The sequence below is a fragment of the Tachysurus vachellii genome, chromosome 2 (genome assembly GCF_030014155.1).
Source record: "Tachysurus vachellii isolate PV-2020 chromosome 2, HZAU_Pvac_v1, whole genome shotgun sequence".
Classification (NCBI taxonomy): Eukaryota; Metazoa; Chordata; class Actinopteri; order Siluriformes; family Bagridae; genus Tachysurus; species Tachysurus vachellii.
The window spans coordinates 37369269-37382261 of record NC_083461.1 but is presented as its reverse complement, the minus strand read 5'-3'; the positions used below and the strand labels follow the sequence as shown (position 1 = coordinate 37382261).

The 12993-nt window shown below is 43.4% G+C and overlaps 1 protein-coding gene across 2 annotated transcripts; it reads right to left on the bottom strand.

Moving 5' to 3' along the window:
- Positions 1-588: 588 nt before the first annotated feature.
- Positions 589-6136, bottom strand: LOC132841915 (C-type lectin domain family 4 member M-like). 2 transcript variants are annotated; one of them, XM_060864562.1, is made up of 7 exons: positions 5976-6136; positions 5745-5863; positions 3072-3167; positions 1965-2270; positions 1270-1412; positions 1079-1185; positions 589-934 (listed from the first exon to the last, which is right to left on the bottom strand). In XM_060864562.1, exons 3-7 carry the CDS (start codon positions 3091-3093, stop codon positions 793-795), a joined length of 720 nt encoding a protein of 239 aa, XP_060720545.1. In that variant the 5' UTR covers positions 3094-3167; positions 5745-5863; positions 5976-6136; the 3' UTR covers positions 589-792. The 2 variants fall into 2 exon arrangements, with proteins under 2 accessions (XP_060720545.1, XP_060720543.1); XM_060864560.1 differs by lacking the exons at positions 5745-5863; positions 5976-6136 and having other exon boundaries at positions 3072-3256.
- Positions 6137-12993: the final 6857 nt, after the last annotated feature.

Here is a 12993-nt window from a genome sequence, read left to right as displayed (position 1 = left end):
ATCAGCAACCTGGGACATCTCTGATCTATTTGTTATTATTTTTAATAACTCACTAAAATAGAATTATATTTTAGCTGGTCTTCTGTGCACAACAAAGTGGCACACTGATTGTGTAGGCATCAGTTAGAAATTTTAAACAATGTAGTATTTCGACATAGGGAAGTCTGTGGAATAGAGAAGTCATTGTTGTCATTATTATTGTTGTCAGAGACTAAACTAGTACACTGTTTTTATTTGAAAACAGTTCCCAGATCCTAAGATCCCATTGTGCCAAGCTGAACTTCAGCCACTGACTAAAATAAGAGAAAATTGTTTTAACGTTTTATTTTATGTCAGAAGAACTCAATATTTAAACAGTTGTGTTGTGTTAAATAACTGTAAAGAGTCAAGTGCATGTGCTAATCATGGTTTTTATTGAAGGATAAACCAAGATACAAAGCATCCGATGAGCTGTGAGGAAAATAGATAACAATGACTAAAATGAAGAAAAATCAGTCTTCAAAACAAAACCGGGACATTTCCCAGGAATATTTATGACAGAAATCAGTAGAAATAGTCCTTAACTGACAACATATTTATTTATTTATTTATTTATTTATTTATTTATCTGTCTATCTGATTATGATGAGAAAAACAGTACCATACTAAGTAGTTGGTCAGCATTTTAGACAAGCAGATAGGAAACAGCTACGAGTTGTATGTAAAGAGAGCTACAGGAGGCTTTAACTGCTAAATACTTTCAGCACCTTTAGTTTGTGAGCACCTTTTAAATAGTCTCAACAAACCTTACCACTAAAACTCATTTTTCTCACAGGTCCAATATAACTTAGTAGAACATTGCACATCGTTCCAAATTTTTATTTTCAAAGCACCCAATATCTCGACACAGTCCTCATCCCCATTTGAGTTATTCGGCTCTCCTGCCATCCAGAACCTGAAATTCAGAGAATCAGACTCGACCCTGTTAGAGTTAATAACAAAAACCTATTTTGCCTTACAGATAAGATAAGATAAGATAAGATGCTTTAAAACCCAGACCAGGTCATCCTACAGTATTTAATTTATCTCAGTCTCTTACCCAGTTGTCAGATTTGTACCGTCAACCCATTTCCACACCCCCTCCATCTCTCTGTCACTCAGACCAATCCAAGCATGTCTAATGTCCAGGTGTAAAGAGATGAACTCCTGCAAAGGACAGCACAATATACTGAATAAACACAGTCTCTCTCTCTCTCTCTCTCTCTCTCTCTCTCTCTCTCTCTCTCTCACCTCTTCCTCTGTGCTGTTTATGATCACCAGGTCTGCCCCTCTGTTTTTACAATCCTGTCTGCTATCGGCCCAGTTCTCCATCCCAGTAGGGAAGTAGTAAATACTAGACTTGAAGTAAATCCATCCGAGTTTGATATACGTATCTGAGCACACAGTGGGAGACGTTACATCAAATAAAAAAAGATTTGTACATGAATAATAAAATGCTGCTTTTTTCCCAGGAATATAATCAAGAGATTTAACTGAAGTGAAATAGTTTCCAATAACAGCACATCAAGGAGGATTTGTAGGATTTTGTCCAACACTGTGAATTTAAATTATTAAATAATTAAGTTTACTTGCATGTGTGTTTATATTTCAAAGTTTTGTTTTATTTTTTCTCACTGATTTGTCTTTTTTTTTGTATGCTGCTTCATGACAAATTTAATGTTTTCACACACAGGTTTTATTCAATCACGTTTTTTCATGACACTAATATGCAAATAATAAGAAGGTTCATCCAGGCTTTAGGAACATACAGTGTGAAACGTCAGATTATGAAGAACCGGGATTAATTGTTAACCCCAGGAATGAGTATGAGTAGTGTGTTAAACTTCAAATAACAATAATTCAGGATTCTGTTTACACAGGGAAATATTTCTAACGTGCAAAACCCTAATTAAAAATACTGACAGGATTTCAAGTATATTACCCACCAATTACTTCCAACTTCTTCTGTAATTGGTCACTTTGGTTTATCAGGTTGTTGTAGGTCATCTGTAATTTGTCCATTTCTCTAGTCAGATTGATGTAACCGGTCTGTAACTGGTCTCTCTCACTTGTCCGATTCTTGAGGCTGGTCTGTAACTGGTCTCTCTCGCTTGTCCGATACTTGAGGCTGGTTTGTAACTGATTGTTTTCTGATGTCAGGTTCTTGAATTTGACACCCAGCACTATGACCGCAATCAGCAGCGCAAACAGAATAGCCAGGCTTTGAATTGTGCTCCGTACAGTGTTGAATCCTACAGTATAATGTAATCGATACAGACATGTGAATTGCAGTTAAACAGCACATTAATTATCTAGGATTATAATTTAGATCTAGTCAACCCGTTAAAAAATGACTTCTGCTTCCTCATAGCCCACTTCCTCCTGTCTAGTCTTAACCATCTTTTTAGACTTCATATTCCTATAAGGGCTGATTTTTATGTTTTTATTATTTTGTATTCGCCCTCATTGCCAGTCCTTACACTGAAAGCATCTAATCACACTAAAAAGAAGTCAAAACAATTTTATGATAACTTTTTTTAAATAACTTTTTTTACTGCTATTTTTTTATAATTAAATTATGTAGAACTGGTTATTTATCATTTATTTATAAATGTATATGATTTATTTGGATTAAGTACTATTTCATTAAAATTCACTTCTAGGTAAATATGATCCCTTTTTTGGAGTAATACATAAAGGAATAAAAGAGCAAGCTGTACCTCACCTCATTCATAATCAACAGGCCATGTTGTGTACACAGAACAGAGCAGGAAAATAAAGACCTGGTGACTTTCCTGTTGAAGTTAGAGCTTTATTTCTGACTGTTAAAAAGCATTGACACTGAAACTTAAGTTTATTTAGGTTTTGTCACCATAGAAATGATAAGTATTGCCGCTAAACGCTTTCTGACCAATCAAATTAGAGAATTCAACAGTTCTGTGGGATAATGTTTTATTATTATTATTATTATTATTATTATTATTATTATTATTATTATTATATTTCAATCATTTGAATATTCTTAAAGAAACCTAATGAAAATGTATGAATACCTCTGCTTGAAGTTTGTCGCATCCTCTGTGTGTTTCCGACTCGAAAAACTCCCACGCTTTCCGCCACAGTCTGAACACGCTCTCCTCCACCGCTCCCTGGGTAGTTAACATACACAGACATCATTAGAAAATAGATTTTTAATGCTTTCTATCTGCAGCACCACTGACTGTAGATTATGATGATGCGGTTTGCCTTTTGAGGTTGTTTTAATAGGGAAATCCTATGTGTAAGAGTGTTAATGAGGAAGTCGTTAACCACCAGTGCAAATAAATAATGTACCTGTGGTTAAGCTGCAACTGTTGTAGTGATCATAGAAGTGTTGGGCCACTGTTATATTTAAGCAAATAATTGATGCTTGGAAGAAAAAATAACTTTACTTTTCAAAAATTTACTTTGTCATGCACGTGAAACAGGTTAGATCCAAATGCTGGTTTATTAGGCGATATCCAAAACAGGCAAGGGTCAAAACATCAGGCAAACAACAACATCAAAGGAAATCCAAAAACAGTAGTCGATAATCCAGGCGTAGGTCAGGGCAGGTACCAAACATTCGTAAACACGAAAAACAGGCAGGGTCAAAACGAGGCAAAAGACGGAACCGAATATACGCTCAGAATGCAGACAAGCTAACAATACTTCGCGTCATAAGAGAGTTCTGAGTGAGCTTAAATAGACTAAGTGATTACAAACAGGAAACAGGTGTGCTGAGCTGGTGGTGCAATGGATTGTGGGAAGTCATGGCCATCATGGCTCTCATAACAGAGCCCCCCCAGGAGAGGATTCCAGACACTCCAACGTAGATCCGGAGGGTGGTGGAGCGGAGGCGGAACAGGGGGTGGGATGGTGGGCCAGGTCCATGTGGCGGTAGAGGGCAGGGCGGAGCCGGTGGGGCTGAAGACGGGACCCAAGACCAGAGCTGAGTGTGCGGCCAGGGAGGTACAGCATGTGGCGCCAGAGACCATAGCAGGACTAGAGACCAGGGTGGTGCCGCAGGCAGAGCCAGAGACCAGAGCAGGACTGGAGACCAGGGTGGTGCCGCAGGCAGAGCCAGAGACCAGAGCAGGACTGGAGACCAGGGTGGTGCCGCAGAGTAACTAGGTAAACTGGCCAGCATCGCAATCCAAGGCGGTGCTGGAGGTATTCTGAGCCTGTAAACAGGGACAGAAGGTAGAGGGGCTGGCCAAGCCAGTGAATTGAAACACAAGACAGATAACACAGGAAAATTGGTTGGTTCAGGCCAGGCAGAGAGTTCAGGGGGCCCGGAAACGACCATCTTGGGCCAGGCAGAGAGTTCATAGTTGGCCATCTTCAAAGATAAAGACATGCCTACTTTAAAGTCAGGATCTCCATAGTGTCCATTAGAGTAGGACGTCTCGTCCTCGTTCGTGGATTCACTCACCGTAGGAAGCACCTGCTCAAAGGACATTAATAAAGACTCATCCACCTCAGTGGATTGTGGTGAGCTAACTTCAGCAGGCATTGAGTGGGTGGTGGTGGTCACTGTGGGTGATATATCAGGGATATTGTCCTGGAAAGAGCTCAGAGATGGGAAACTTTAGTGTTTCTCTTTAGAAGAACTGGAGTTGCTCTCTTGTGTGCTTTTGGGACATCCAGACTCTGAAGTCTTGCATGATGCTCCTTGCTGACTGTCTGATCCCAAGCACATCTTAGCTGCTAAGCTGCTGCGGTTACTGGAGGCCCAAGTTTCCTCAGGAAAGATATGTGGTATGGCGTATGACCAGCACTGTTTGGACCAGATTTTGGAGAACTCAACTCCAAAGTCTTTTTGTCTGGGCTAATGCAGACTTGGATGGATTGTCCTTCAGCAGGTGGATTGTCCTTCAGAGCACCGTCGACCCAACTAATCTCAGTGGGTGTAAGGTGCAGATTTACACTGTGCTCAGTCTTTGGATTCTTGATATTTCCAGAGGCCTCAGTGAACTTGACTGGATTCTGTATGTCATCTGTCACCCTAAAGGGAACCTCATCCTCATTTGGGTGACACTAGACAGTAAATAATGTCAATGAAAATAATGTCCTTTCTACAGCAGTTTATACTTTATATATCAGTTTCCACTGTCTCAGACATTGCTCCTGCTAATTAAATGTCTGGTTCCTGAAGTGTAGATTGTGTATAGAAACCAAGAATAGTTTAAATAATAATGAAATAATCAAGAAAAAAAAAGGAAAATTTCCAAAAGAAAATTACCTGCAAACCAGGAACCCCTTTATATATAGTCACATTACTCTAGAAACAATGAGGTATGAGAACATTGTTGATTGAGCTCAAGGTTCTGCTAAATCAACAGAGTCCGAGACACTGAGATGGACTTAAAATACAATTATCTCAATTATATTGCTTCCATCATCATGATCATCAGAATCATAAGAAATGTACAATACATCTATGAGATAAAGAAAAGTATTTGTGCACTCTGTATCTGTGAATGATTACAGAGGAAACAAGAGCAGAGACTGAAACTAAATTATCATCTAAATATTGTCTTTGATATTGTATAGATTTAGCACTTTTCATTTAAAATGATACACGTCATTGAAAAACATGTTTCTCACAGATCCACGGAAACTTAGCAGAACATTTCTGGTCATTCCAGGTTGCAGTCAAATATGAAGCATACTTTAAGTGTAAATCACAGCACAGTCCTCGTCACCTCGAATTATTCGGTTCCCCTTTAGCCCAGTATTCAGTTCCCCATGTTTCTAGAGAATCAGATCTGATTCAATCTCCTTCAGTTCACAAATTTAACTGAATCCTCTCAGCCTCTGTTCACTGAAATGCACAATAAGGAATATAATAAGGAATAATCTTTGTTCAAGCAGGAGAACATTATTAAGATGATTTAATTTGAATTGCATGAAAAAACAGGGAAATATTTACTTACCCAGTGTCCACCCATTTCAACTCTCCCTCTTTTACTGTGTTACTCAGACTCAAGTCTCAGGGTTGTTCAGCTGTTTAATGATGAACTCCTTTAAATGACATAAAAAAACAGCAGAATAAAAATCTCTCTCTCTCTCTCTCTCTCTCTCTCTCTCTCTCTCTCTCTCTCTCTCTCTCTCTCTCACTTGTTCCTCTTTGCTGTTCATGATCACCAGGTCTGCTCCTTTGGCCTTGCAGTCTTTTCTGCTCTCCTCACAGTTATTCGTCTCATTAGACATACCATAAAAACTGGAACTAAAACTGAAACACTTCTGTTTACCTACAGATACCAGTGGAAAAGATTTAGAGATCAAAACACATACTTACTTGTGTTATTATTATTATTGTTGTTGTTGTTGTTGTTGTATAGTCATGATTTCTATTTGTCCACGTAGGCAATAGTAATATTTACCAGTGGAAAAGATTTACAGATCAAAACACATACTTACTTGTGTTATTATTATTATTATTATTATTGTTGTTGTTGTTGTTGTATAGTCATGAGTTCTATTTGCCCACATAGGCAATAGTAATATTTAATCAGCCGTAATTAACATAGATATACAGATAATAAACAGATATTAGTTATCTATTGTTCCTTTTCCACCAAGGCAGTTTGAGTGCAGGTTCAGAGTCTAATTTAAAATCAGTTCTTTCTTTTTCAACATCCAAAGCACCGGATCTGAACCAGGAAAAGTAGTTCTTAATGGTTCTTAAGTAGGTCTTGCTGGTCTAGACTTAAGAACTGCTTGTGTCAGGAACTGGGGGTGGGGCTACTGTTAGTGCGTTGATAGTGTACCTTAAGTAGGGTCTGGGGGCGGGGTTACTGTTAGTGCCTTTGATAATGTACCTTAAGTAGGTACTGGGGGCGGGGCTATGGATCGGGGCTACTGTTAGCGCCTTTGATAATGTACCTTAAGTAGAGGCAGCATGCGGGGTTACTGTTAGTGCCTTTGATAATGTACCTTAACACCTCTCTTCTCTGGCTCTCAACGAAGGCGGTCGCATTTTCTCTCCCTCTCCTCCCCTCTACTTTCCCTGCTTTGCTTCTTTCGTCTCGTCTACTGTCTTATACTTTGAGAGACTCTCTCCGCACTGCTCTCCAAACTAAAATATCATGGATTTGATAAACTGGTCTCTCAATGCAATTGACACCATCTTCTCGACGAGAAGCTTGGGTTCGGGGGAACCTGACTGCCCTGCCGGAACGTTTGCAGCTGGCTATACGATGGACGCGTGGGAGAGGTGGCGGGTCGTGTGTCTGGCGGCTCTTTCTGTGGAGGACATTGAAGATATCTACCTATTCGGAACCATGATAACAGGAGTTCTGCTGATTGGATTAGGCATTGCCCTGGTTTATCGAGAGAATCAGAAAACGGTAACAGCTGTTCAAAATCTCCCAAAGCTGTCCGTCATGATCGATGCAGTGGGCAGAGCGGTCAGCACTGAGGCTGGGACTAATAACCGCATTATGGGTAACATCACGATGAAGCTCACTGCTTTGGATACTGTTTTGGTTAACATCATGGAGAAGCTCACTGCTTTGGAAAGAAAATCGGATCGATATGGAGACCAGAATGGACTAAGAGTGTAGTCGTGTAAATTGGAATGCGTCTACTCGCCCCAAGACTAAACAATCCCAATCTTATCTGCTTTCGGCTCCTCTCAACCAGCACTGGCCTCGGCCAAGGCCGCAGTTGGAACAACAATTCCCCCGGCAGAGCACTGCAGCGAGACGCTCTTGCGTTCCTTCCCCCACTTCTACAGACACCTGCTGATTGTTGACTCTCTTTGGGACTAATCAAGGTTGTCTCCATGGCAATTTGCTGTGTATCGCTATGACAATCTTGCGGACTGAGGCACACCAAGATTTGATGCCGGGAGCAACGACTCTCCAGGCCTACACTTACATACATACACACACACACACACACATACATATATAAAGATATGCACTCACCCCCCACCCCCCATCCCACGCCTTCGCCGCTTTGTACCGCCAGTCTGACAAGCGGGTCTGTGACCAGCGCCGAAAGGCCGCAGGACCTGATGGCTGCTTGCCTGTGCTGGATTACCTCCACCCCCCACTCCCCTCCCCTGTTGCAAGTCATGTGTTTATGGCGTACTGTTTATGTGCTTATGTTGCTGAGGTGTTTTTTTCTTGTTCCCACACTGTACTCCCCACCGGAGGATAGTCTGGGGGTTGTTGTTTTTTTTTCTCCTCCCTTCCCTCATGTTATGCTGTATCTCTTCTCAATCCCCTGTCTTCCTGTCCTGTCCTCCCCTTGTATTGTATGTATTGTATGTATGGGCAGGTTGATGGCTAATTTCGCTGGTACCTGTGACCAGTTAACACCGCCCGAACGTGTCGGACGTGATCTTCCATGGTCTCGGAATATATTAGGATGTTGTCGATGTAGACGATCACCCAGCGGTCCAGCATTTCGCGGAATACGTCATTGATAAATGACTGAAACACTGCTGGACTGTTCGAAAGACAGAACGGCATGACTAAGTATTCGTAGTGTCCAGACTGGGTCCAGAAGGCGGTCTTCCACTCGTCCCCTTCCCTGATTCGGATGAGGTTGTAGGCACTGCGCAGATCCAGCTTGGTGAAGACTCGGGCCCGGCAGAGCTGTTCCAGGGCTGACGGCACAAGGGGAAGGGGATACCGGAACTTCACCATAATGTTGTTCAGCGCCCGGTAATCAATGCATGGCCGGAGGGCCCCATCCTTCTTCTTGACGAAGAAGAAGCCCGCGGAAGCCGGAGACACGGAGGGCCGAATGAATCCCTTCTTCCGCTCCTCTTTGATGTACTCGTTCATGGCCGCTGCCTCTGGCTGGGATAGCGGGGATCTTCCTCGGTGTGGCATGGCGCCAGTCAGGTGTTCAGGTGTTCTACTGCCTCCACTGCCAGGGGAAAGACACATGGGGTTACCGGTATATTATGGGTCTGGACGAATTCCCCTGACATAAAGTTCCCGGCTGCGCCAGAATCGATGAGAGCAGCCAGGCTAATCTTCTCCCCCCGTATCTCGACTTGTACTTGAATTTGCGCACAGTGCAGCGCGTGAGGAGGAGGGAGGTTTGAACTCACCGGAGTGTTTTGCCTGCTGGCCGGCCTGGTGGGGCAGGTTGACAGCCGGTGTCCGGGTTCACCGCAGTACAGGCAGAGTTGGTGGCGGAAGCGTCGTGCTCGCTCCTTGGGTGTGAGGCGTGTGAAATCGGGTTGCATGGGTTCAGGATTCTCAGGACGGAACGCGCGTGAGGTTTCAGGTCGGGGCGCGGGTGCAGATGCTCGACGGGTTCGCATCAGATTGTCTATCTGTATGGAGAGATGCATGAACTCTGACAGATTCCTTCCTTCGTCCCGGCAGGCGAGCTCGGCTTGCAGCTCCGGGGTCAAGCCCTTGCAGTACAGCAGCTTCAGGGGCCTCTCTTCCCAGCCTGCTTCCGGGGCCGTGCGGTCCCCCTGGGAGATGGCCAGCAGGCGCTCCTCCGCGCTTTCCCCGGTCGCGGAGTGGTCAAAGTCGGTGTGGAACTTGGCGAGAAAGTGCTCGAATGTGGGGAACGTGGAGCCGTCAGCTCCCCACACCCCAGTGGCCCATTCCAGCACTTTGCCGGTGAGGAGCGTGCAGACAAACGCGATGTGGCTGGCCTCGGTTGGGTACAGCGTCAGTTGCTGTGCCACGAAGAGCGAGCACTGCATTAGGAATCCCTTGCACTTCCCGGGATCTCCGCTGAATTACTTTGGGAACGCGAGTCGGGGGCTGGCGACGGTGGAGGCAGCGTACGGGGCAGTTTGGGGAGGCGACGCCGGTGGTGTGAGGCTCGGCGAGTTCTCTGGTGAGCGAGGTGAGTCGCGTCAGCTACTGGTGGTGTAATTAGCCCCAGAGAGGGGCTTGTGGGAACTGCAGTCCGGAAGCGCCTAGTATTCCGGAGACGCTTCTCTTAGCTGCCGGTTGGAAGGCGGGGTAGGTGCGCTGACCGTGACAGTATCATTGTTACTAAATTTAAAACCATCAATACCTTAAATGGTTCTAATCATGAGCTGAACTTCCAAAGGCTTAAATGCAGTGACATCAAACTTCAGTGGCCAAAATGCAAAAAGTACCAAAAAAAAAACATGCAAATCAAGTTCAAACACCATTTCCCCACATTAGTCTACATTGTTACTGTAAATGAAATGTTACTTCCTTTATTTTTTTCTTGTTTTGTGAACTTTTGTTAAATAAATACACCAATAAGTACATTTAACCCAGTCAGTAAAATATACATGCTTTAGACCAGTGTTACTCATTGCGCGGCTCGCGAGCCTCCTGCGGCTCGCCAAGCTTTAATATGCGGCTCGCATGGCAGTAAATAATACGATGATATGATCATATGGTTAAAATTTATTTTTCATTTAAATAACATTAAAAACAATCAGGGAAGCATAGAAAAACAAATGTGCTCTATTACAAATAATAATGTATATTTATATATATTATTTGACTCGTCACTGACTCACTGCGTTCTGCGCAATAGCCAGTTTTTGGCAGCCTGCCAGAAGCTAGTTTGTGTTTCATGCTAGTTAACAACTTGTGTTTACTGTACACACGGACTAAAAAATGGATCAATTTCTTATCAAACAATCCCATGCACAAAATGAACAGCAACAAAGCAATGTGACAGTGACAAAAGAGGTGACTGATGGGGAGCATGCATCATCCGCAACTCGAAGACTGAATAACTTGGCATACTTTGCGGTGAAAGTGGCTCTCCTATTGGCTTTGTCCTATCAGTGTGGCTCACATGAAATAAATAGTGAAGACCACTGCTTTAGACTCATATTCACAGTAAATAATTTAGCAGACTTCTTTTCAACATTTCAGTCATTCTAATCATGTCAGATTATTATTTTTAATGTGTAATTCTTATTATACTATGGGTGAAATTTAAAATTCAGCACATCACACAATTCCCAGAAGACGACTAGTTGCCTTTTGAAACTGGCTCCTCTAAATCTTCTTTCTCATCATTATTACTGGGTTAGGGTTAGGGATTTCTGTAAGGCAGCATTGTGGTCTTGTGTGTATTAGTAACAACAAAAAAGCACACGAGTGCAATTGGAATCGAACTGTACTGAAAATTTTTACCTGTGTGTCGAGTCTTCATGCCATCCATCATGCCATCCATCGTCTTTGTTTTGATGTTGTGACTACTAACAGTGTCTGCGTCCTCGTGGAGTTTCACCACCCTCTCAATGCACTTTCCTCTTTCCTTGGCATAGTACACATGTTCAGAAATAGTGTGAGACATCTCTGATCTACAAAACTCAGAATCACTGCATCGCTGGTCTTCGCTGTGTCAAACGTTAATGAGACACTTTGTAGTTCAGTTATGTGACGAAGTTGCTTTTATGTGAAGAGTTTTTTAGGGAAGTAATTATCTTGCTGCCCATTTGGGAGTCACCCAATGCCAGCGTCTGTAATTGTTTAGAGCTCAAAACACACTATATGGCCAGAAATCTCAATGTTACAACTAAATAAATAAATTTCTTAGATTCTAACTATGGACCACATGTTATGGTTCAGCCCAGACTTTTGGCCATGTGGTTCTGTTTATGTTCCGTGTCACGTGTCTACCCCTCCTTTGTTTACTCCTCCCTGTCTATGCACACCTGTTCCCTATTGTTATTTGTCATGTCTATTTAACCGTGCCACGTTGCCGATGGCAGCGCGGAATCATCGTCAGTGTACCCTCATCCTTTGTCCTGTTTAGTTTTAATCTTTGTACCTGTTCTTTGTATTTATTATTTATTAAACCCTATTTATTTGAAGCTATCTTGTATCTGGGTCTGTCTTCCTCTCTCCGTTGAGACAGAATGATTCCGCGCAAACTCGGACCCAGCAGTATAACTTAGCTTCCAGCCTGGACCGGCTTTTTGGAAGCATATATTTTTGGTCTCCTGCTCCTGGACTGTTCTCTGGACTTTTTCCTTTTTCGGGAACATCGCTCCGAATTTTATTCGTTGAGGGACGTCGCCTCACTTCTGTTCCGCAAAAGATGTCACCATCCCGGTTTTGTCCCCCCATCTGCCTCACTGTGTGCCTCGCTCCCCCCCCCTGGACCTTGTCGGGAATGTTATTAAGACAGGATTGGTGCTTCGGGAGCCGCACCTCAAGGGTGGGGTACTGTCAGGACTCAGCCCAGATTTTTGTCCATGTGCTTCTGTTTATGTTCTGTGTCACGAGTCATTTTCTCTCCCTCTCCTCCCCTCTACTTTCCCTGCTTTGCTTCTTTCGTCTCATCTACTGTCTTATACTTTGAGAGACTCTCTCCGCACTGCTCTCCAAACTAAAATATCATGGATTTGATAAACTGGTCTCTCAATGCAATTGACACCATCTTCTCGACGAGAAGCTTGGGTTCGGGGGAACCTGACTGCCCTGCCGGAACGTTTGCAGCTGGCTATACGATGGACGCGTGGGAGAGGTGGCGGGTCGTGTGTCTGGCGGCTCTTTCTGTGGAGGACATTGAAGATATCTACCTATTCGGAACCATGATAACAGGAGTTCTGCTGATTGGATTAGGCATTGCCCTGGTTTATCGAGAGAATCAGAAAACGGTAACAGCTGTTCAAAATCTCCCAAAGCTGTCCGTCATGATCGATGCAGTGGGCAGAGCGGTCAGCACTGAGGCTGGGACTAATAACCGCATTATGGGTAACATCACGATGAAGCTCACTGCTTTGGATACTGTTTTGGTTAACATCATGGAGAAGCTCACTGCTTTGGAAAGAAAATCGGATCGATATGGAGACCAGAATGGACTAAGAGTGTAGTCGTGTAAATTGGAATGCGTCTACTCGCCCCAAGACTAAACAATCCCAATCTTATCTGCTTTCGGCTCCTCTCAACCAGCACTGGCCTCGGCCAAGGCCGCAGTTGGAACAACAATTCCCCCGGCAGAGCACTGCAGCGAGACGCTCTTGCG